Genomic DNA, 26,151 nt, shown 5'->3' with positions numbered 1-26,151 from the left:
ACGTTGTTCTCCCACTGTGAAGCACACATCGGTGTGTTTGACAGTGAGAGAGCAACGATCTGAATGTGCAGGGAGCAGGGAGTCGGCTTCTGACAGCTGCGGACGCTGGTAACCAAGGTACACATCGGGTAACCAAGTGAAGCGCTTTGCTTGGTTACCCGATATTTACCTTGGTTACTAGCGTACACCACTCTCAGACTGCCAGTGCCGGCTCCCTGCTCCCTGCACACGTAGCCAGAGAACACATCGGGTAAATAAGCAAAGCGGTTTGCTTATTAACCCGATGTGTACTCTGGCTACGAGTGCAGGGAGCCAGCGCTAAGCGGTGTGCGCTGTTAACCAAGGTAAATATCGGGTAACCAAGCAAAGTTCTTTGCTTGGTTACCCGATATTTACCTTAGTTACCAAGCGCAGCATCGCTTCCACGCTTCGCTGGTGGCTGGGGGCTAGTCACTGGTCGCTGGTGAGATCTGCCTGATTGACAGCTCACCAGTGACCATGTAGCGACACACCAGCGATCCTGACCAGGTCATATCATGGTCGGAATCGCTGGTATGTCGTTTAGTGAGACAGTACCCTTATTCCTTTTGGTTGGAGTACTAAAACTGGCCGCAAGAGTTCATTCGTTTCCTCCTGATATGTTTAGCTTTCCCTGTGAGCTGCAGGATCCTGTGTTCAGGGGGTGTGAGGGTTAACTCCTAGCCAGTCATGGAGAGGGAAAGGTTTTAGAGACAGTAGGAGAGGAAGTTTCTGTTTTAGAGGTTTGTTGGTGACTGGAAGCAGAAGAGAGAGGACGTGTAAAGAAGGTGTGTGAGTAGACCAGGCTCAGGGAAGCAGAGTTAGCTTGCCAGAGGCAGAAACATCAGTAGATGGGATTCCTATGGTGCAAACTTGTGAAAAGTGTGAGGACAGTGTTGGCCCAGCAAAAAAGGGACCTTACTGAAGAAGGGAAACCCAGCTGAAGGACATTGGCATGGGTATAGCAGCTCTATGAGCTGCCCTTGATAAGTAGCAAAGCAGTGCCGGAGATATAGCAGCTTCAGCAACACTCCTGGATCCATGTGGCTTTATATCTGTAGGATGCTGATAATCCAGCCTTCCCTCTACTTTCCTGTAGCCTATGTTGAAGAGATTAAGATGCCATCTGTAACTCTCACTGAAGAGTCGGTTCATTGGAAAGAGGAAAATGGAGAATGTTCTAACAATGCAACTCAATAGGAATCAATTGACATTGTGGGACATTACTCTTTGGAATACATTGGACTTCCATGTTTTACTTTTATTTAATAAATTGTTGAACGAGGGAATGTGGGGAGTGTTAGGCCTCAATTGGATTGTCAGAACTTCCAGCACTTTTTTTTTTATTAATAAACTGGTAAACAAGGAAATGTGGGGAAATGTTTATTCAAATAAACTTTTTTCATTCTTGTGTGTGTGTTTTTTTTAATTTATAGTTGCCGGGCTAGTAATAGGAGTGTCTGATAGACACATATCCATTACTAACACCTGGGCTTGATGCCAGCTGTCGATCCACAGCTGACATCAGCCCCAAAATTTATTACCCTGATTACAACCATACCAGGGCAATTGGAAGAGCCGGGTAAAGCGCCAGAATTGGCTCATCTATTGCATGTGGCACTTCTGGGGCATCTGTGAGCTGCTATTTTTAGGCTGGGAAGGATCAAATAAACATGGCCCGTCCCACCTTAAAAATATCAGTGCCCAGTTGTCATGTCCTTTGGCTGATATTACCAGCCCCCAGCTGTCTGCTTTACCTTTGCAGTTATCAAAAGTAGGGGGACCCCACCTAGTTTTTTAAAATGATTTATTTAAATAATTTTTAAAAATATCTTGGGATACCCTCTATTTTTGATAACCAGCCAAGGTAAAGTTGACAGCTGAGGGAGGCAGCCCGCAGTTATCTGTTTTAGCTGCGCTGGTTATTAAAAATAAGTTGGAACTCATGTAATTTTTTTTTTATTCTTAAATCTTTATTATTCACAGCAGTGGAGAGTCAACTTTTTAAATGAAAAAGGAGTGTTGCATAACAAACTATATATAACCCTTAAAATTATGTACTTTATTAATACTCATTAAAATCCACAACCCTTGTGCAAAATATTTCAAAGGGAAAAATAAAGGGAGGAAGGTAAGATGCTCACCCTTTACAATAGCCCTCCCTCCTGTCCACTACCTACCGCGGGGGTCGGCACCCTGATAACTACGAAAATGGCGCCCCCACTCGGCGGTGGCTGTCCCTGTAATGTCCCTCAATGAACCCTCAATAAGATGATGAAAAATAGATAGGGTTAAGGGTTATAAACAGGGTACAATCATTCTCAGTGGACAGGTAAAATAGAACAGCTGCACATGAACCCCAGGTTTGGACCAACCTCAAATACCACTGGTGATTCTAGGGGTAATTATACAGACCGATAGATAAATCCAATACACTGGATATATGGTACCACTGGTGATTCTAGGGGTAAAAATACAAACCGATAGATAAATCCAATATGCTGGATATATGGTCCTATATAACCCCAGGAACCATGAATACCAAGAACAAATACATACACTTGATATCTAAAACCACACCTTGGTATGCCTGTTAAGTGAGAGACAGAAAATGGTGCATAGTGCAAAAAAATGTGCAGAATTATGAGCAAAACCTGGCCTCAGATGCCAACCATAATAGACAGCCAATTTGCCCATATATAGAATGAATGTCCATGCATACCAAGTGTAATATCATAGATCAACCAGTTATAGTCATTCAGGTTAGTCAAAAATCAAACACTTATCGTGTGGGAAGGGTTCATGTGCGTGTCCCAGAATAGCCCCAGTCTCGCCTCAACGCGTTTCTCCAGACATGGATCATCAGGAGGCTTGATGTAAGGCTTGCAAATTAGTTTCAGGACAGCATAATGTCAGGATAAGGGGGGGAGATCCGATGCACTTGGATCTCCTCTTGAACCTTGCCGGCAATGAGCCGCCCCCATCTCCAGCCAATCAGCCCACTCCCCCCGCCCACACTCAGACACACCCCCATCCACGATAAGCCATGCCCTCAGAAATATTGCTGGGATATAATTCCCAATCAGATCTTGTGATCTTTTCTTTAATATGTACAGGTACAGGAGAGATGTCCGCATTATTAAATTACCTCATGTACCCCGTTCACATAATCCGTGCTCCTGGATCATGTGTGTTAGTTATGTGTATCCAGGGACGCCCCCCGATGCGCTCCATGGTGTAACGCAGCTTGCGTTCCACGATCGGTTCACAGGGCGGAACCGGAAGTGACGTCGCGGAGCGATAACCGGAAGTGACGTCACACGGGTGCCTGAGGCCGATTGGATGGACGGGGATCAGCGTAAAACATGCCCTGTGATGAAGGACATCCCTCAGCCACTCCCTCGCAGTGACGTCACCGGTAAATTATCGGAGGGGGGGGCAGAAGTGTGGATATATTAACCCCCGAAACAAACAAGCATCCACCTCACCTTAGTACCCAAGTCATACATGACACTACTCAAATTCCGGGGTCGCCCTGCATGATCCGTAAAAATGCTCATAGATGCACATTTGGGTTATGATGATGACAACCCAAATCTCTCGTTAATGGCCATACAATGTATAAATAAGACCATTAACCACCAACATGCTGAGTGGCTAAACCGAGAGAGTACCAATAGGAAGGAAAGGTAGCAAATGGGAGAGGAGGCAAACAAAGGGGGGGGGGGGGGACGGGGTGCTGGCTGGAATCCCGCGATAGGGAGGTAATTTCGATATAACATACATCGTTATGTATGTGGTAAGATACAGATTGATGCTGGGACGGGCTCTTCATCCTTTTGCCTCTCAGCCCCCCATCTCCCTCCCGCCTCATGTGCGCACCCCGTCCCCCCCCCCCTTTTTTGCCTCCTCTCCCATTTGCTACCTTTCCTTCCTATTGGTACTCTCTCGGTTTAGCCACTCAGCATGTTGGTGGTTAATGGTCTTATTTATACATTGTATGGCCATTAACGAGAGATTTGGGTTGTCATCATCATAACCCAAATGTGCATCTATGAGAATTTTTACGGATCATGCAGGGCGACCCCGGAATTTGAGTAGTGTCATGTATGACTTGGGTACTAAGGTGAGGTGGATGCTCGTTTGTTTCGGGGGTTAATATATCCATACTTCTGCCCCCCCCCTCCGATAATTTACCGGTGATGTCACTGCGAGGGAGTGGCTGAGGGATGTCCTTCATCACAGGGCATGTTTTACGCTGATCCCCGTCCATCCAATCGGCCTCAGGCACCCGTGTGACGTCACTTCCGGTTATCGATCCGCGACGTCACTTCCGGTTCCGCCCTGTGAACCGATCGTGGAACGCAAGCTGCGTTAAACCATGGAGCGCATCGGGGGGCGTCCCTGGATACACATAACTAACACACATGATCCAGGAGCACGGATTATGTGAACGGGGTACATGAGGTAATTTAATAATGCGAACATCTCTCCTGTACCTGTACATATTAAAGAAAAGATCACAAGATCTGATTGGGAATTATATCCGAGCAATATTTTTGAGGGCATGGCTTATCGTGGATGGGGGTGTGTCTGAGTGTGGGCGGGGGGGGTGGGCTGATTGGCTGGAGATGGGGGCGGCTCATTGCCGGCAAGGTTCAAGAGGAGATCCAAGTGCATCGGATCTCCCCCCCTTATCCTGACATTATGCTGTCCTGAAACTAATTGGCAAGCCTTACATCAAGCCTCCTGATGATCCATGTCTGGAGAAACGCATTGAGGCGAGACTGGGGCTATTCTGGGACACGCACATGAACCCTTCCCACCCGATAAGTGTTTGATTTTTGACTAACCTGAATGACTATAACTGGTTGATCTATGATATTACACTTGGTATGCATGGACATTCATTCTATATATGGGCAAATTGGCTGTCTATTATGGTTGGCATCTGAGGCCAGGTTTTGCTCATAATTCTGCACATTTTTTTTGCACTATGCACCATTTTCTGTCTCTCACTTAACAGGCATACCAAGGTGTGGTTTTAGATATCAAGTGTATGTATTTGTTCTTGGTATTCATGGTTCCTGGGGTTATATAGGACCATATATCCAGCATATTGGATTTATCTATCGGTTTGTATTTTTACTTCTAGAATCACCAGTGGTACCATATATCCAGTGTATTGGATTTATCTATCGGTCTGTATTATTACCCCTAGAATCACCAGTGGTATTTGAGGTTGGTCCAAACCTGGGGTTCATGTGCAGCTGTTCTATTTTACCTGTCCACTGAGAATGATTGTACCCTGTTTATAACCCTTAACCCTATCTATTTTTCATCATCTTATTGAGGGTTCATTGAGGGACATTACAGGGACAGCCACCGCCGAGTGGGGGCGCCATTTTCGTAGTTATCAGGGTGCTGACCCCCGCGGTAGGTAGTGGACAGGAGGGAGGGCTATTGTAAAGGGTGAGCATCTTACCTTCCTCCCTTTATTTTTCCCTTTTAAATATTTTGCACAAGGGTTGTGGATTTTAATGAGAGTCAACTTTTGCATGCAATAAAGCTTGTTGATTGACTGCAGCCTTTCAACAAGCTTTATTAAAATATGAACAGTACCCGAAATTAAACTCTGACACATACTTGATTTAAAAGTCCGTGTACGGATACGAGCCCCTGACACCTGATATCCAGTATGAATAAGGAACTTTACCATTCTTGCTCACTTATTCCTATTAGTGAGCACTTCTCCATTGCTGAGATAATCAATCGACCTCACAGATGGGGCATATTAAGATGCTGATTAGACAGTGTGATTATTGCACAGGTGCGCCTTAGGCTGGCCACAATAAAAAAAACACTCTAAAATGTGCAGTTTTATCACACAGCACAATGCCACAGATGTTGCAAGTTTTGAAGGAGCATGCAATTGGCATGCTGACTGCAGGAATGTCCACCAGAGCGGTTACCTATGAACTGAGTGTTAATTTCTATTTTTGTTCAGTGCACAAATGTACATGTGGCTAGCTTACAGTAGCTAGACATTACATTGCCTGCAGTGACACTGGCACTAGCTGCAAACCTCTACCTATAAGTAAACTGTCAGTAGCATATTACACCACCCTAGAGCTTTCTTAAAAAAATCATTTTTTTTCTTAGTTAACACCATAACAATCTCCAGATCGCCAAAAATAAATATATTTAGATTTTTTGCTTTAATTTTTTTTTAATCTTGCATTATCTTATTGGGCGATAAACCATAAACACCCTTTCCCTCCTGAACCTACAGGCACTTGTACACTTTACATAGCTGTCACACCCATGTCATACTTAATTTGCCAACTTCTCACTCTTTCCCGATTCCCCCACAAAAAAAAAAGTACAGGGATGAGAGTGGAGTAAACTGCTGCCAGACACCTCTGGATGGACAATGCAATTCAACAATCCCAATCTGTTCCTCTACTGATATTACTTGCTGATGGAAATTTGAAAGGCCCTCATACACATAGCAGGATCATCTCCTCTGGCCAAAATTAACAGGTTCACATAACTTTTATCTGATGTGTATGGGATGGTAAGAGAGCTGAATGAATTTATAATTAACCTCTTAATACCCCATGATTAATATATCCATCATGGAATGAGTCGGGGTCTGTGGTGAGGGCCAAGAATATTATGTTGCCAGCCCTTGTCTCTAAGGCCCCCTTCATACATCCATCTAAAAAAAGCATGGTCCATTTTGGACATCCGAATGGCCAGCTGTGTGCCCATGTGTTTCATCCATGTGACACGTCGATCCATGTGACGTCCATATGACAGCCGTTTGACCGTTACCGGGAAAAAAACTCATGATATTGAAATTAATGGTTTTTGATGTGTAAAAGATTTGCAAAAACAGAAAAATGCTAGACACAAGTGCATCTCAATAAATTAGAATATCATCAAAAAGTTAACTTCTTTCAGTAATTCAATACAAAAGGGAAATGGATATATTATATAGAGTCATTACACACAGAGTGATCTATTTCAAGTGTTTACTTCTGTTAATGTTGATGATTATGGCTTACAGCCAATGAAAACCCAAAAGTCAATATCTCAGAAAATTAGAATTATTACCCATAAACAGGTGAAAAAGCTTCTTAAGCATTTAAAATGGTCCCTTAGTCTGGTTCAGTAGGCTAGAAAGTCATGGGGAAGACTGCTGGCTTGACATATGTCCAAAAGGCAGTCACTGACACACTCCACAAGGAGGGTAAGCCACAAAAGGTCATTGCTAAACAAGCTGGCTGTTCACAGAGTGTTGTATCCAAGCATTTTAATGAAAAGTTGAGTTGAAGGAAAACGTGTGGTAGAATAAGGTGCCCAAGCAACTGGGATAACTGCAGCCTTGATAGGATTGTTAAAATAAAGCCATTCAAAAATTTGGTTTAATTCACAAGAAGTGGACTGCTGCTGGAGTCAGTGCTTTGAGGTCTAGTGTAAAGTTTCCTCAATCAGTGATGATTTGGGGAGCCATGTCATTTGCTGGTGTAGGTCCAATGTGTTTTATCAAGACCAAAGTCAGTGCAGCCATTTACCAGGAAATGTTAGAGCACTTCATGCTTCCCCCTGCTGACAAGCTTTTTGGAGATGGAAATTTCATTTTCCAGCAGGACTTGGCACCTGTGCACACTGCTAAAAGTACCAATACCTGGTTTAATAACCACAGTATCACTGTGCTTGATTGGCCAGCAAACTCGCCTGACCTAAACCCCATAGAGAATCCATGGGGTATTGAAAAGAAGAAGATGAAAGACAGCAGACCCAACAATCCAGATGAGCTGAAGGCTGCTACCAAAACAACCTGGGCTTCCATAACACCTCAGCAGTGCCACAGAGAGAGAGAGAGAGAGAGTTATCTAGATAGCTAATTAGCAGAATTATTGAATAATTTACGAAAAAAAATGATGTGGAGTTCCCCCTAATTTTCATAATCAGCACAGGTACAGCAGCAGCTGCGGGTTGCAACATCAGTTGTCAGCTGTACCTTCGCTAGTTTTGAAAGATAGAGGGGATCCTAGATTGATTTTTTAAACAAATTATTTAAACAAATAATTAACTGCTGTAGGCATTGAACTGCGGTGAACTCATGATGTCACCACTCGTCACTGCCCGCTGCGGCTCACACACTACTGTGTGATCCGCTGCCTGCATCTGCTATCCAATAAAATGCTGCTGTCAATGTCTGACAGCATTTAAATGGCGCTGTTGTTGGCAATCACATGCACTGTCTTCTATTGGCACCCCATGATGCTAATGGATTCCTATATTAGCCAAGGGCATTTTGTAAACCCCCACTTCATCCATCTTTGTACTCCTCTGAAGGAGACTGAGTTGTTCACTATATACCACAGTACTTTGGGATAGCAGTATATAGAATGCAATCAGAGAATCACAGGTTCAAGTCCCCTGAGTGGGCTAAAAAAATATAAGCAAAAAAAAACTTTAATCACCCCACCTTTCCCCCCATTAAAAATAAAGAAATTGTAAATATAAAACATAAACACTTTGGGTATTGCTGCGTCCATATAAAACCGGTTTATCAAAATAGAAACATTAATTAACCTGATCGGTAAATGCGGTAACAAGAAAAACTAACCAACATACCAAAATTGCTTTTTTCAGGCACCACACTTGGCCAAAAAATTACAATAAGAAGAGATCAAAACACAAAATCTACCACAGAATGGTATAAATAAAAACGTCAGCTTGTCACACAAAATGCAATCTCACACACAGCTCTTAAGGCAAAATAAAAGCTTTACCCGTTTTGGATAATGAAGACCAGAACAATTTTTTTTTTTTACAAACTTCTGAATTTTTTGTCACCACTTATTATTATTATTATTATTATTATTAATATTTGGTATCATTGTAATTGTACTGACCTAGATAATCATGTCACCACATAATTTTTACCATGTAATGAACACCATAAAAAGAAAACCTTAAAAATTATAGCAAAATTGCATTTCTTTCATCATTTCACCCCACTTAGAATTCTTTTTTAATCACACTCTACAGTAAAATGAATGGTGGCATTAAAGAGGACCACCCACCAGGATTTTCATATATAAATTAAAGCCAGTGCTATACTAGCACTATCATGCTGATTCTATATACATCTTTAGTTGTGAGATCGGATGTATACTTTCTGAAATACGGGCAAGTAAATTTATAATAACAGAGACAGGGGGAGCAACAACAGGCAGGCAGACAAGGGTGGGAATAACTAGCAAAATCTGACCCACATATTTCCACCCCTGCCCTTCCTCCTTCCTTTCTCTATAATAACAGAGATGGGGAGGAAGTACAGGCAGGCAGATAGGGGTGGGAATAACTAGCAAAACACCACCCACCTATTAGATATTCTGTAGCACCTATCATCAAATAACAATGCATTTCACAAACTTTACTTGCCTATATTTTAGAAAGTATACATCCGATCCCACAACTAAAGGTATGTATAGAATCAGAATGATAGTGCCAGTATAGCACTGGCTTTAGTCTATATATGAAAGTCCTGGTGGTTGGTCCTCTTTAAATACAACTCATCCCAGAACAAAAAAACAAGACCTCGTACAGCTATGCCGATAGAGAAAAAAAAAACATGGTTCTTGGATGAAGGAGAGGAAAAATTGAAAAAGGCAAAAATTAAAAATGCTTGTGTATAAAGGGGTTAATATGCAATATATAACATCAGCTTAAACTGCAAAGTCACAATAAAATATGCTGTAAGTATTATAAACATGTGAACATAACAGAGGCTTCCTGGGGATAGGAACTGTGTGTAGTACAATGATCTTAGCTGACTTCTCTTGTGGAAATAATTCCTAATCAAAATCATCTACTTTGAAAGGCAAGATAAAAATAATAATGTATAATCAGTAGGCGATGGAGGGCATCCTATAATTATCGTCCATTATAATGGCTCTTCGCTGAATCCTAGCCAACGCCTTACATGTATAAACAAGCTTTTAAGTTGATTCCTGTTATTAAATAATGTTTTTAAATGTGATTGTATAATAATGACAGTGTAATTTATTATTGTAAGTGTAAGGACAGTTTGTATGAGAGATATAATTTGGGGTATTATATACAGTACTACTGGAAGTGCCAAGAATATTTTTATGGATTCTGCCAAAAAATCTGGTTCTCAACACAGAAGTGCAACTTGTGAAACTTACCCGGCTGAGGATATATATAACATCACCGTGTTTGAATGACAGTTCATCTGGGTGATCCCCTGTGCAGTCCCATAAGCCTTTATAGAAATTTGCATAGTCTGACTCTTTTCCTGTATAAACAAACAAACCATATGATAAACTTTGAATGCTACAATATTATCAGAATTGTATCCCTATTCATAGTGAATCGGATCTGAACACTGCAATTGGAAACCCTGCAAACTTTCAAGAGATTGAGAGAATTGCAGCGGAAGAAACTACCAGAGAGGTGCCAAAAGCTCACAGGTGGTAAGAGCAAATTCTTGGAGGCTGTCATTGTTGCCAAAGATTGTGCAACCAAGTAAAAGGGAAGGGTGCATTTAGGGAATCTAAAAACAGGAAAGAACAAAGCGCAATAGAGTGTTAACTGAGAGATGGTGAGGATTGATACACAGAGGAACCAAATAATAATAATTATTATTATTATTATTTATTTATAGAGCACCATTGATTTCATAGTACTATACATGAGAAGGGGTTACATACAAATACATATACAAGTTACAATAGACAGACTGGTACAGACGGTAGAGGGCCCTGTTCTTGCGTGCTTTCATTCTATAGCATAATGGGAGGATACAATGGGGGGTGGTGGTGAGGCGGCAGGTCCACCGGTGGTGCGTTGGCAGCTCTGGTTGTGGTGAGGTGGCAAGTCCGGCAGTGGTGAGGCGGTGGGGTCAATGGAGACTGTAGGCATGCTTGAACAGATAGGTCTTCAAGATCCATTTGAAGCTTCTAAGTGTAGCAGATAATTTGACGTGTTGACACAACGAATTCCAGAGGACAAGGGATACTCCGGAAAATTCTTGGAGGTGGCTGAATGAGGAATGGATGTGTGGAGGAGAGAAGGAGATCTTGGGAGCACCTGAGATTACGTGTTGGAGTGTATCGGGAGATTAGTTTGGAGATATATGGAGGAGACATATTATGGACAGATTTGTAGGTCAGTGTTAGTTGTTTAAATTGGATGCAGTGAGGAATTGGAAGCCAGTGACAGGATTTGCATAAGGGAGAAGTGGTGGAGTAGCAAGGAGTAAGGTGGATTAGGGTACCTTCACACTTAGCGACGCAGCAGCGATCCGACCAGCGATCTGACCTGGTCAGGATCGCTGCTGCATCGCTACATGGTCGCTGGTGAGCTGTCAAACAGGCAGATCTCACCAGCGACCACTGAACAGCCCCCAGCCAGCAGCGACGTGCAAGCGACGCTGCGCTTGCACGGAGCCGCCGACTGGAAGCTGCGGAGACTGGTAACTAAGGTAAACATCGGGTATGGTTACCCGATGTTTACATTAGTTACCAGCGCTGTGTGCAGAGAGCAGGGAGCCGCGCACACTGAGCGCTGGCTCCTTGCTCTCCTAGCTGCTGTACACATCGGGTTAATTAACCCGATGTGTAATGCAGCTACATGTGCAGAGAGCAAGGAGCCGCGCACACTGCTTAGCGCTGGCTCCTTGCTCTCCTAGCTGCTATACACATCGGGTTAATTAACCCGATGTGTACAGCAGCTACATGTGCAGAGAGCCGGAGCCGGCAGCACAGGCAGCGTGAGAGCTGCGGAGGCTGGTAACTAAGGTAAATATCGGGTAACCACCTTGGTTACCCGATGTTTATCTTGGTTACAAGCTTACCTCAGCTGTCAGACGCCGGCTCCTGCTCCCTGCTCGCTTCATTTGTCGCTCTCTCGCTGTCACACACAGCGATCTGTGTGTCACAGCGGGAGAGCGGCTTTGAAGAAAACGAACCAGGGCTGTGTGTAACGAGCAGCGATCTCGCAGCAGGGGCCAGATCGCTGCTCAGTGTCACACACAGCGAGATCGCTAATGAGGTCACTGCTGCGTCACAAAAAGCGTGACTCAGCAGCGATCTCGGCAGCGAGCTCGCTGTATGTGAAGCACCCCTTAGTCAGGGAGCAGATAAAGTTGTGAAAGCCACAATCAACTGAAATGATATAGATAAAACAGCCGCTGAAGACCCAGGTATAAAGCTATAAAATGAAGATGGTGAATGAACCGCCGACGCTATCATGAAGAGATGAATCAGGAAGGTCTCAATATGTTATCTATTCAACGTGTTTCAGAGCCAGGCTCCGTCATCAGGAAAATTGCACTGTTTCAGAAATGCATTGAATAAATCATATATTGGGACCTTCCTGATTCATCTCTTCATGATAGCGTGGGCGGTTCATCCACCAGTGTGTATCATGCATTGCATGTGTGTAATATGTATTGTGTGTATACGTGTGTGTGTAATATGCAATGTATATATATGTGTGTGTAACATACAGAGCTTGTGTGACGCCCTGGGCAAGCCAGGGGTCACAGGTCACAACACCACCACACACCCCACATTCCCTGCAGGAACACCAAGGTCAAAACACAAATCCTTGTTGCCTTCCTCCAGGGGCTGATGTCCACACCAGGGGGTGGGCCAGGCGGTTGGCTCCGCCCACCGAGGAGGTCACAGCTCTGGAGGCGGGAAAACCAGGCAGTTCAGTTTTGGAGAGGAGCTGAGCAGGAGTGGAGAGTAGTTGGAGAGTTGAAAGTGAGAGGAAGGAGAAGGAGGACAGTGAGAGTAGAGAGAAGAAAAGTGACAGTTGAAAGCTTGAAGTTGGTCCGGGTGTGTGCCCCGGACTGAGACAGCAAGGTTGGCAGACGGCAGTGACTGTCTGCAGGAGAGGCTGATCGGAGGTTGCCGAAAGGACCGTGGACGGGTGGTAGCCCGGCGGTACCGGAGCGGTATACAAAGAGAAGCCAGTTCGGATCCCGGCAAGGCTAGGAGTCGCCATAATTTGGCAAATCCGTCAGTGAAGGGGACCTTTGGGTCTCCCAACAACCAAGTCCCGATTGAAGGCAACAGTCCGACCGTGAAGGGGAGACACCGCCACCGCCAAGGCACCAGTTTCCCAGGGCCATCGCCTGCGGGCAAGAGAGGGGCTCCCCCGGCTCATATCCAAGCTGGGGAGCGGGTTACCGGTGGGAATCCATCGCTACCAAAGAACCGTACTTAGGTGCAGGGAAGTGACCGTCACCGCTAACTGCAGGGAACATCAGCACCGTAGCCATCCGAGGGACCCGTCCGACCAGCCGTTTGTTTACCGTGAACTGTGTCGTCTTCCTTGGGCTGAGTGAGTACCTCCGTGCCGTGCGGCACAGCGCTACCCCTGCGTCCCTGCACCTCCACAGGCCCCATAACCCGCCTGTCCAACATCCTGACCTCCCCATCATCGGGCCCCGGGACCACCAAAACCCCTACCCACGGAGGGGCAAACCAACATCTAGCTGCTCCATACCATCGCTCCCGGGATCCCCAGACAGAGCAGCGGTGGTGTCCACACCATCACCACAACCGTGGGTGGCGTCACGGACAATAAACTATCCCAAAAACCAAACCCCTTTCACTCATGGGCGAGGAGCGCCGCTCGAGTCCCCGGGATCCGGCCCATCGCTCGAGCCACTGAGCAGCAGCAGGCCGCAGCCGCAGCGGCAGCCGGACCCGAGCAGTGGGAGAGCGCAGCGTCCCCTCCTCCGCCCGCGACACTTGTGTCACATACATTGGCCCTGTGTGCTTTGTGTATACATGTGTGTATGACGTGTATAAACATAGAGTCTTTAAGCAAATTTACAAAAACTGTGTCATGTACTGTGTGTGTATGTAGCATCAACATTTATAAATCCCAGCAGTGTAGACGAGAGTTCATAGGTGTAAATGTGTCAGCAATCGCCCAATGAACAAGCAAAATGCTGCTCATTCATTGGGTGATTGAAAAAAAAATCAATGTCTTTCAGCAGCACATCGCCCTGATATGTATGGGGGCAGCTTGATCTGCTAGTCATCGTTCTGAGCCCATCATTCCTCCTCAGGCTGTGTAAAGAGGCCGGGAAATAAGCACTGAACGACTTCAATATTGTCGATTGGGATTGTTTAACGGCCTGTACTCTGTGCATGTAAAATCAGCCTAAATATTTGTGTTTGATGGTGCAATATGTTAGCCCTTTAAATGTTTGCCCAGGGCCACACTTTGTCTCATACCGGCCCTTAACATCATTGCCTGTTTCTTACTCCTGTGAAGACTGTGGAGGGGCTTCATAGGAGAATTCCATTTTTACCATATATTGCAATAGTATGGTGCTGCAGTATACAGTATAGTACAAGTGACAAAAAAAAAATCACCAATTCATGTCCCATATGGTGATATAAAAAACCAAGCATTATTAAAAAATACAAAAAATAATAGTTTAAAGGTAAAAAAATAAACAAATTTGGTATTGTCGTGTTTCTAAAGGTCCGATTTATCAAAATATGAAATTCATTAATACATACAAAAAGGGGATAAAAAAAGGAATTGCTGCTTTCTGGTAGCTGTCCTTCACCCAAAAATGAAATAAAAAACTGCTAGTAATTAAATAGATTCATATATAAAGTATACCAAAAGATCCTTAAAACCCCACCGGTGGCCCAGCTTTTCTCTAACAGCATTTAAACCTTTCAATTTTTGATGGGACAGAAGAATAAAACATGTTGTTTTTTTTTTTTTTTTTTTAAATGAGAAAGAATAAATAATAGCAATAAAAGAAATAAATAAGGCACAAAACCAGAAAATCGAATGGTCATGAAGGGGTTGGTGTAAAATCTAAAGAGTTAAATTTAAAAGTAGGCGAATTGTTAATTAGAAAGAAAAAAAAAAACAACAAATCCTCCTGCCAAATATTTTGACAAGATACCATGTGTTTGACAATGGCAATCTGCATGTAAATTGCATCATTTGATTTTGATGGAAGCATAAACACAGTTGAGACTTTACCGCCAATCTAAGGTTGTTATAAGATCTTTAAACAGCGGGCCCGGTGGATTCCATAGCACTTTATACCCACATTTGCATATCATTAGCAAGTTGTGTGCATAATGCATAGATCAGGAATAAATTACGCTGAAGTAACTTAGTATGCGAAAAACACTTTATAGACAGCTTTACAAAATAAGCGGTATTGATAACTGAGCGCTCATAGAGAAAGTGGAACACTTAGCGATAAATCCTCAGACTTCCTCCACGTGAGAGAATGGCACCAATAAATTGCTAATTGCACAATGTCAAAGAAAACATGCAACTTACTCTAGAATTACTTCTAACGATAAGTCACTGACAAGCTCGACAGATCCTTAATAGAAGAAAAGGAATTTCATGATCTTGCAAAAATGCGTTACACCTTGTGGGTAATTAATTTCTGTTATATCCCCAACTGCAGGAGAAGCCGTGTAATATCTTCTGGATAGGGAGCGTCTCGCTAATGATGAGAGTTTGTAGCTTTCATTGTGATGACATGGACCAAGGCCATTTCACCAGTGAAAATGTCGGTGGAGATCCAAGTTGCCCATCCCCCACTGATGTGACACGGTTGGGAATTACTGGTAGAAGGTTATTGTATAGTATTTTCTATATACAGTAAATAGATCAAGGAAAGGAGAAAAAGGAGTGGCTCCAGCACCAGCAAATATAAAAATATAAATCTTTATTCCATACATATTTAAAAAGACAACATTAAATTAAAGAAAAACAGCATCAGGAATATGAAAAAAACGTACGCGTTTCGGATGAAAAATAAATAAAAACAAGAAACGCCCTTAATCATAGGGGAACAGATTTGAAATGACATTAATGTTGTCTTTTTAAAGAATATGGAATAAAGATTTATATTTCTATATTTGCTGGTGCTGGAGCCACTCCTTTTTCTCCTTTCCTTGCTTCATTGCTATACCAGATCTGGCTGACCTGGAGGCTTCCGTGCACCGCTCCTAACCCTGAGGCAACCACCTAGGTCAGCTGAAAATTCTTTTTTCTTAGTAAATAGATCAGTTTCTGGCAAAGTATGGTACAGTCAGCAGAGAATGTGCAGTATGTATCAGTCTCTGATATAACAAACAAATAATATAGGTGTTATCCAGGAAAAGCATTCTTTAAAAATGCTTTATAGTAAAAAATAATAATAATTATTACTTTGGTAATCTCTGTTTACTTCCCTGCAGCTGTCCAAGTACCATGTGTCCTTGTGACCACTGCAGCCCTTCACTGAGCATAATAGTCTTAAGCCAATCAAACAGACATTATCACCTGGTTGAGCGATTTTTTTTTTTGTAGTGGTCACATCGGCAGATGGCAGTTCTGCAGGTCAATAAACAGAATTTTTATACTTACGTGTCTCCAACACTACTGTCTCTGACTATACTGTTACTTCCGAGTCCTGCTCATTAAGCTCATGCATATTCACTGCATTCACCGTGGACTTGAAAGTAACAGCAGCGCCGGAGATAGGTAAGTATACCAGCTCATGCTGTCCGTGTGCTATCCGGATGTCATATGGATACAACAGGGACAGCACATGGAACACACACACACACACACACACACAGACACACCACACACACACCCACACCTATCCACGGACTGTGAAAAAGGTTTGTGTTTTGCATGGATGTGTGAAGAAGGCCTTAAAGGTAGGAGTTCAAACTGGTGACTAATGTTTTTTTTTATCTTAAAGCATACTTATTATTTAAGAACGTTTCAGAATTCACTGTGTGTGAGTACAGGAGAATAATAGTAAATAGGAGCTGGAAAGAGAAATCGCGCAAAATAGGGTCTTATCCAATTAAAATTAAAGGAAAAATAACTCAGAGAGGCTCACCTTGTGTAGTTGTGCAGGTCACAACCACTATAAAATGCATGAAGGCCGCTGCAGAACCCACGTGGAGATACAAACAATGCTAGGAAGAAAAGGGTTAAACTCCTGCGCCGCCAAACCAGTCCAGATGATGTACATAAAATATGATTAATTGGTCAACGTGTTTCAAACCCCTCAGAGGCTTCTTCATCAGGACAATCATAACATGGATGATTGTCCTGATGAAGAAGCCTCTGAGGGCTTTGAAACGCATTGACCAATAAATCATATTTTATCTACATCATGTAGACTGGTTTGGTGGTGCAGGAGTTTAACCCTTTTCTTCCTTCCATTGTTTGAGTACAGGAGAAAAAACACTATTTCTTGCCTTTATATGACTTATGTCCTGCATTTTTCCTCCGGTTTACAACACTGTGATCTATATTTTCAGTTTTCACTTGTCTTTCAACTAGTGAGAGGAGACTGGCTGCTCTGATGTCTCTGTCTATGTTTAGCAAATATTCAGAATTGGCAGCAGCATGGAAGGCATTACACGGAAATGCTGAGCAGTGTAACTGTGAATCCAGCTCTGGGATAAGCTAATCACTCACTGCATCAGCATTACCTTTCCTTGCTCTCACTCGGTTGCTGTATCCTCACACTCACACCTACCAATGCAGTATAATCTGAGATATGTCCTGACATTACCCTGTGCTGGCAGTCCGCCTTGCTGTGACCAAGCTGTTTTTCATTGTGGAGATGAAGTCCAACAGGTAGGTTGTATGGTGGTAGGGGGGAAAGTAGCTTAGAAGAGAATGAAGCAGATATCTCTAAGATATATTACAAAGTTTCTTATACTATTGATTCATGTGCAGTAGTGATGAGCGAGTATACTTGTCACTACTCGGTACTCGCACGAGTATCACTGTACTCGGGCTACTCGGCGGGTACCGAGTAATTTCGCGATACTCGTGCTGTACTCGTGGTCTTCATCCCTGCATGTTGGCGCTCTTTTGAGAGCCAGACCTCATGCAGGGATTGGCTTGCAGACCACTGCAATGCCACAGCCCTGTTAGTTGTGGAATTGCAGTGATTGGCCGGCCCGCACAACGTGACCGAGCCTTTATACCGGCGGGCGCACTGTGCTCTGCAAACAGCCATCTCATATTCCCTGCTTTCCCCGCCCACAGGCGCCTATGATTGGTTGCAGTGAGACACGCCCCCACGCTGAGTGACAGGTGTCTCACTGCACCCAATCACAGCAGCCGGTGGGCGTGTCTATACTGTGCAGTAAAATAAATAAATAATAAAAAAAAACGGCGTGCGGTCCCCCCAATTTTAATACCAGCCAGATAAAGCCATACAGCTGAAGGCTGGTATTCTCAGTATGGGGAGCCCCACGTTATGGGGAGCCCCCAGCCTAACAATATCAGTCAGCAGCCGCCCAGAATTGCCGCATACATTAGATGCGACAGTTCTGGGACTGTACCCGGCTCTGCCCAATTTACCCTAGTGCGTTGGCAAATCGGGGTAATCAGGAGTTAATGGTAGCCCATAGCTGCCACTAAATCCTAGATTAATCATGTCAGGCATCTCCCCGAGATACCTTCCATGATTAATTTGTAAATTACAGTTAAAAAACACACACACCCGAAAAATCCTTTATTAGAAATAAAAAACAATGACAAAGTCCCTCATCACCAATTTATTAACCCCGACAAAGCCCTCCATGTCCGGCGTAATCCACGGACCTCCAGCGTCGCGTCCAGCTCTGCTGCATGCAGGTGACAGGAGCTGCAGAATACACCGCCGCTCCTGTCAGCTTCACACAGCAACTGAGGTGAGTAGCGCGATCAGCTGCTGTCAGTCAGGTAACTCACGGCCACCGCTGGATCCAGCGGTGGCCGTGATTAACCTCAGTGACAGCTCAGCTGATCGCGATACTCACCTCAGTTGCTGCGTGGAGCTGACCGGTGCGGCGGTGAGTAGCGCGATCAGCTGAGCTGTCACTGAGGTTACCCGCGGCCACCGCTGCATCCACCGCTGGATCCAGGTAACCTCAGTGACAGCTCAGCTGATCGCGCGGCTGTCTTCAGTTGCTGTGTGAAGCTGACAGGAGCGGCTGTGTATTCTGCAGCTCCTGTCACCTTCATGCAGCACAGCTGGATGCGACGCTGGAGGACTGGGGATTACGCCGGACATGGAGGGTTTGTCGGGGTTAATAAATTGGTGATGAGGGACTTTGTTAGTGTTTTTTATTTCTAATAAAGGATTTTTCGGGTGTGTGTGTTTTTTAACTGTAATTTACAGATTAATCATGGAAGGACTCTCGGGGAGACGCCTGACATGATTAATCTAGGATTTAGTGGCAGCTATGGGCTGCCATTAACTCCTTATTACCCCGATTTGCCAACGCACTAGGGTAAATCGGGAAGAGCCGGGTACAGTCCCAGAACTGTCGCATATAATGTATGCGGCAATTCTGGGCGGCTGCTGATTGATATTGTTAGGCTGGGGGGCTCCCCATAACGTGGAGCTCCCCATCCTGAAAATACCAGCCTTCAGCTGTATGGCTTTATCTGGCTGGTATTAAAATTGGGGGGACTGCACTCCGTTTTTTTAATTATTTAATTATTTATTTCACTGCACAGTATACACACACCGGCTGCTGTGATTGGGTGCAGTGAGACAGCTGTCACTCAGTGTGGGGGCATGTCTCACTGCAACCAATCATAGGCGCCGAAAAGCAGGAAAGCAGGAAATACGAGATTGATTAATGAGCGGCCGGTTTTTTCAAAAGAGGAAAAGCCGCCGGAGTTTAGTAAACAGCTGTGCAGCGCCGCGGCAGTGATCGCGGAACGGTAAGTATGAGAGAGGGGGGAGACTGACCGACAGACTGTGAGAGGGGGACAGACAAGACAGAGCGAGACCGACAGAGCGAGACCGACCGACGGGAGATAGAATGAAAAAAAAAATGACCGACATCGCTAGTAAAAAGCACAAAACGTGCGTTTTGGACATCGGAGTGCCACACAATGTTTTTACGTAAAATCTTTCATGTAATAATCTCAAAAAGTAACATACACCAGCTCTATCTCACTATTGGGTATGTGCCCTTAACATTTCCGCCATGAAAATTCATTTTGGTGTCATTTTGGAAGGTTTTCTGGTGAGTCCGTAAAAATGGCGTAAAACTTGGACAAAATTGTTCACAGCTGTGACTTTTGAGTGATAAATGCTTCAAGGGGTCTTCCCCATGCTGTTGCCATGTCATTTGAGCACTCTTGTGAGACTTTTGTGACATTTTTAGGGTTTCTACATGCTGCCGGGGGTCATTTCAGAAAAATACTCGGGTCTCCCATAGGATAACATTGGGCTCGGTGCTCGGGCCGAGTACACGAGTATCTTGGGATGCTCGGCCCGAGCCTCGAGCACCCGAGCTTTTTGGTACTCGCTCATCACTAATGTGCAGTTGTTGAAAGGACAGTGATTTTTTTACAGCATTTCCAGCTTTTACAAGCAATCACTCTAAAAGGGTCATCTCAAGTGCCTATGTTCAGGAGTGCAGTGATTCCTGGCCTACTGCCTTCCTGCTAGCCGGGGATGGTGCATTCCTGAAAATTGTAGTTTGGCCTGAGATGCTGACTCTCTGATGCTACAGTCATAGGCAGCTATACCACTACAGCATGGAAGAAGCACTGGGTCGTTAACTTGCTGCTAATCCATTGACCCAGGCTGCTTCAGAGCAGCACTTGCAAGCTGAGTAGCAAACAGCTTGCAAGCGCAGGTCCCTGGTTCAGACCGTCCATGGTTTAGACTTTGAGAATTAAGAATCTCTTTGTTCTTGAAAATGGAGCAGATTTTTTAATAAGAGGTAAATTGCAAAGTTGCTAGTTTTTGCAAGCACTTTACAATTGTACCCATTTATTAAGAACAACCCTGCATGATCAAGGTAATACACTAATTTTGGTACTGATTTATTTTTTGGATATTTGCCACTTTTCCCAGTACATCCAGAATGCTCCTGGAAATAGACAAACCTTCCTAAGACCCAGGAAAGTTGACAAATCTCCAAGACACTACTGAAACCTCTTGGAAAGCAATTCATCCAGAGATTTCTTGTGTGTCACGTGGGGATGACCCATCATTAAATTGAGCCCCTGTGTTTAAAGGCCATTTCAGAACTTTGCTCTGCCCCCAGCAGGTGAGAGTGATGTATGCCTGCAGTGGAGTGAGATTGAGGGCCTGTTTAGATGACATACGACGCATCATCCACAAGAGGTGTACAGTCATGGCCAAAAGTTTTGAGAATGACACCAAAATTATATTTTCACATGATCTGTTCCCCTCTGGTTTTTAATTGTGTTTGTCTGATGTTTACATCACATACAGAAATATAATTGCAATCATATTATGAGTACCAAAAGGGTTATATTGACAGAATGAGTTAATGCAGCAAGTCAATATTTGCAGTGTTGACCCTTCTTCTTCAGGACCTCTGCAATTCTCCCTGGCATGCTCTCAATCAACTTCTGGACCAAATCCTGACTGATAGCTGTCCATTCTTGCATAAACAATGCTTGCATTTTGCCAGAATTTGTTGGTTTTTGTTTGTCCACCCATCTCTTGATGATTGCCCGCAAGTTCTCAATGGGATTAAGATCTGGGGAGTTTCCAGGCCATGGACCCAAAATCTCTATGTTTTGTTCCATGAGCCATTTAGTGATCACCTTTGCTTTATGGCAAGGTGCTCCATCTTGCTGGAAAAGGCATTGTTGGGCGCCAAACTGCTCTTGGACAGTTGGGAGAAGTTGCTCTTGGAGGACATTCTGGTACCATTCTTTATTCGTGGCTGTGTTTTTAGGCAAGACTGTGAGTGAGCCAATTCCCTTGGCTGAGAAGCAACCCCACACATGAATCGTTTCAGGATGCTTAACAGTTGGCATAGCGCTCACCTCTTCTTCTCCTAATGAGCTGTTTTCCAGATGTCCCAAACAATCAAAAAGGGGATTCATCTGAGAAAATGACTTTACCCCAGTCCTCAGCAGTCCACTCCCTGTACCTTTTGCAGAATATCAGTCGGTCCCTGATGTTTTTTCTGGAGAGAAGTGGCTTCTTTGCTGCCCTCCCTGAAACCAGGCCTTGCTCAAAGAGTCTCCGACCTCACAGTGCGTGCAGAAGCACTCACACCAGCCTGCTGCCATTGCTGAGCTAGCTCGGCACTGCTGGTAGTCCGATCCTGCAGCTGAAACAGTTTTAAGATACGGTCCTGGCGTTTGCTGGTCCTTCTTGGGCGCCCTGGAGCCTTTTTGGCAACAATGGAAGCTCTCTCCTTGAAGTTCTTGATGATGCGATAGATTGTTGACTGAGGTGCAATCTTTGTAGCTGCGATACTCTTCCCTGTTAGGCCATTTTTGTGCAGAGCAATGATGGCTGCACGTGTTTCTTTAGAGATAACCATGGTTAACTGAAGAGAAACAATGATACCAAGCACCAACCTCCTTTTAAATTGTCCAGTGGTGTCATTCTTACTTAATCATGACTGATTGATCGCCAGCCCTGTCCTCATCAACACCCACACCTGTGTTAATGTAACAATCACTGAAACAATGTTAGCTGCTCCTTTTAAGGCAGGAATGCAATGATGTTGAAATGTGTTTTGGGGGTTGAAGTTCATTTTCTTAGCCAATATTGACTTTGCAAGTAATTGCTGTTAAGCTGATCACTCTTTATGACATTCTGGAGTGTATGTAAATTGCCATTAGAAAAACTTAAGCAGTAGACTTTGTAAAAATTAATATTTGTAGCATTCTCAAAACGTTTGGCCATGACTGTAGAGGGACATGGCTATGAAAAGGGGCACAGTTTGGGGAAAACTCGTAGCACTGACAACACCTCTTGGAAAGGCCTCAGTGAAGGTTGGCAGATATGTAATATTTTTGGTTTCTTTCTAGTTTTTCATGATGGTTTATAAATAATTTCATATATCCAATAATTTTCAGCATTGACTTATATTAATGGGTGGTCTCCAATTAGCAATACTAAAATATAATATAGTCAAAACTGGTCACAATAGTGTAAATAAGGCCCCCTTCACATATCCATGAAAAACATTTGTGATTTGCACGGCCGTGTTGAAAGTGCGTATGGCCCATCAGTGTGCCATGAATTTGGCACACTAGTGTTGTCCATGTGCTATCTGTGATAGCACACAGAGATCAGTAACGTTTTACTCACCTGTCCCCGGCGCTACTGTCGCTGATGCTGATTTCTCCAGCGCTGCTGCTTCTGGGTCCACAGTGCAGTGAATAGTCTTGAGCATAATGAGCGGGTCTGGAAGCAAGTAAGGGGTACTTTACACGCTGCGACATCGCTACCGATATATCGTCGGGGTCACGTCGCTAGTGACGCACATCCGGCGCCGGTAGCGACATCGCAGCGTGTGACACTAATGAGCGACGATCAACGATCGCAAAACCATTCCAAAACGGTGATTCTTGACACGTCGTTCATTTCCTTAATATTGCTGCAGCCACCGGTACGATGTTGTTCGTCGTTCCTGCGGCAGCACTCATCGCTATGTGTGACACCACAGGAGCGGCGAACATCTCCTTACCTGCGTCCACCGGCAATGTGGAAGGAAAGAGATGGGCGGCATGTTCTGGCCGCTCATCTCCGCCCCTCGGCTTCTATTGGCCGGCTGCTTAGTGACGCCGCAGTGGTGTCGCTATGACGCCGAACGCACCTCCCCCTTGAGGGAGGGATTGTTCGGCAGTCACAGCGACGTTGCTGACCAGGTATGTACGTGTGATGCTGCGGTAGCGATAATGTTCGCTATGGCAGCAATCACCAAATATCGCACGAGCGACGGGGGCGGGTGCTATCGCGCACGACATCGCTAGCAATCGCTAGCGATGTCGCAGCATGTAAAGTACATCTTAGAGTAGTGCCGAGGATAGCAGGGCTGGAAATAGGAGCGTATGGAAAATCATTTTATTTCAAAGACATGTTTTCTCTGGTACATGTCACAGGGATCACATCAGTGTGTGGTCTGTGTGGCATCAGTGCTAGCAGAGAAAAATGGACTTGTCGCCATGTGGAGCACATGGACACGCGTGTGCTCATTATGGACACGCGGTCCTTGTGTAAACACTGATGTGTGCACAGATCTGTGACGCTCTGGTTTATCAGGTCGTCACAGGGTATTGTGCAATCAACCCTTCTGTGCAATATCCACCTCCTCCTTGGTTGTGGGTCCCCAACCAATGGTGTTGCCAACAGCAGCTAATTAAAATCCTAGGAACACTCTGCACCACACCCACCAGACACACCAGTGGACGGCCTGAGTAGAATAGGGTCGCCCACATGGAGGGTTGGTTAAGGGGGGGTTAGGAGTGTCAGGAGTTGTTCAGTCGAGGGAGAGACAGGACGTGAGAGGAGGTCAGGAGCTGGGCTCCTTAGAAGTACTAGGTAGCAGACGGTGGTCTGGGCCTAGTATGAGCTGGACCCCCGGTCGCAGGGGATCGTGACAAGGGGCACGGTATTGCCGAGGAGGGCAGCTGGCGGCCTTGTACCATCACCGGGCTGGGGCGAGGGCACGGCGGGGTACGTGGACCCTAGGTCAGGGAGTAGCTTCAGGCAACCTGACAATTTACCCGCGGAGCCTTCAAGATCCGTACTCCACCCGCTCCAAAATCAGGGTAATAGCGCAACGCGGGGGATAGGACTTTCCAATAAAAACAGTCCAGGAAATCCAAAGCGTGAACCCTGAGAGCAAGCTCCCTCAGTTAGCCACACTGGGGAGCGGGACCTGACTAGTTTCAGGCTGTTGGGGCCAACCAAGAAGAGAACAGTGTGCCAAGGGACATGTCACAGATCATCAGGCAACACCAGCGGGAACGAGACCCGAACGTGCTACCCCGAGCGGCAGTGGTGTTAAGAACTTTGGTTTACCAAGTTGTCGGTGTCTGATTTCTTTGGACTGAGTGAGTACATAAGTGACCCTTACATCCCCAACAGCACATCCCCGTCACCATCACCGAGTCCCGGGGCATTCCCCTTACCCGTGGAGGGGTTAAACACCTGGCTGCCCACTCCATCGCCACCGGGTACTACCAGCTGCAGCGGTGGTACTTCACCTTTGCCACACACCACGGGTAGCGTCACGAACTTTAACCAACCAGCCCCATGTAAATACTCCCCCTTTTATTTGAGTGGCCAAACGACTCCGACCCCCGGGTCTGGAGACCCCTCGAGCCACCGCGGATCCGGATCCGAGCAGCCCGGCTGCTGACGCGGGGTGGCACAGATCCATTGGTTTTAATGGGTCTACGTAAGTTCATGACCCGATACGTATGAAAATGGACGTCATACTACCAGAATCACTGACGTGTGATGGGGGCCTAACAGACATAATATCCACTAGTGTTTTTTGGTGTTCCAGGCAAACACATACACAATAATCATATGTTGTTTTGGCTTTTTTCTGGCTGTAACAATCTCTGGTTCAGCAATATAACTAACGTTCTTTGTGAATCAATTGCCAGATAAATATATAGTTTTGGCAAGTCATCTCCACGTCCTTGCTGTTGAGGCCTTTAAAGAACAAAAGGTTGACAAGACATGGTTTTAACAACTTCAATCCATGAAATATTTTATATTTAGCATACGGTGTGACCCTATAAAGTGAAAGGCAATGAATGATGAAGGCTGGAGAATTCTTGGTGACTGTCCCTGAATAAAAAGCAGAACTTACAAGTGGTTTTCACACAACTTTGCAGACATTTTTAGTGCTTGCAGTGGTGACATACACTGTGATGTGCTTACTTCCTTTCCGCAAAACACAAAGCGAGCCTACAAGCTCATGGTAACCAGTTTGTGCTTTCCTGTGTGGGCCCTGAAATCAGCCTTTGGTTTCCTGTCCACATGTCACACAAGGGAAAGAATGAGAAGGAACTTCCTGACCATGGTCTCCATGTCCACCCTTCTCCTGACAGCAGAAGAGGAGTGATGTATATGGCTTGTACAGCTGAGAGGTCGACCCAGACTACGTTTCCTTACAGGACACAGTTAAGATAGGCCCACTATGCTTTTGCTTTCATTGAGGTGCTAAGGCCTGATAAGAAATACATCTTCTGCTGTCCGGTGTCGTGTAATCTGTCTGCACATATTATTTTTAGGGAAGGTTCAAATGCCTCATTTGACATGTG

At 44.8% G+C, this 26,151-nt stretch overlaps 1 protein-coding gene across 3 annotated transcripts in view; it reads right to left on the bottom strand.

The window, feature by feature from the left end:
- The window catches only part of SKAP2 (src kinase associated phosphoprotein 2), a 485,390-nt gene that overhangs the window by 135,644 nt on the left and 323,595 nt on the right, over window positions 1–26,151 (bottom strand). For all 3 annotated transcript variants that reach the window (XM_075315339.1, XM_075315337.1, XM_075315338.1), the window contains exon 11: window positions 10,248–10,357. In XM_075315339.1, the coding sequence (XP_075171454.1) occupies window positions 10,248–10,357 (110 nt within the window). The remainder of the gene's footprint in view (window positions 1–10,247; window positions 10,358–26,151) is intronic.

This window comes from Anomaloglossus baeobatrachus, chromosome 6 (assembly GCF_048569485.1).
Source record: "Anomaloglossus baeobatrachus isolate aAnoBae1 chromosome 6, aAnoBae1.hap1, whole genome shotgun sequence".
Lineage (NCBI taxonomy): Eukaryota > Metazoa > Chordata > Amphibia > Anura > Aromobatidae > Anomaloglossus > Anomaloglossus baeobatrachus.
The sequence above is the reverse complement of the archived record's forward strand: the minus strand, read 5'-3'. Positions and strand labels throughout refer to the sequence as shown.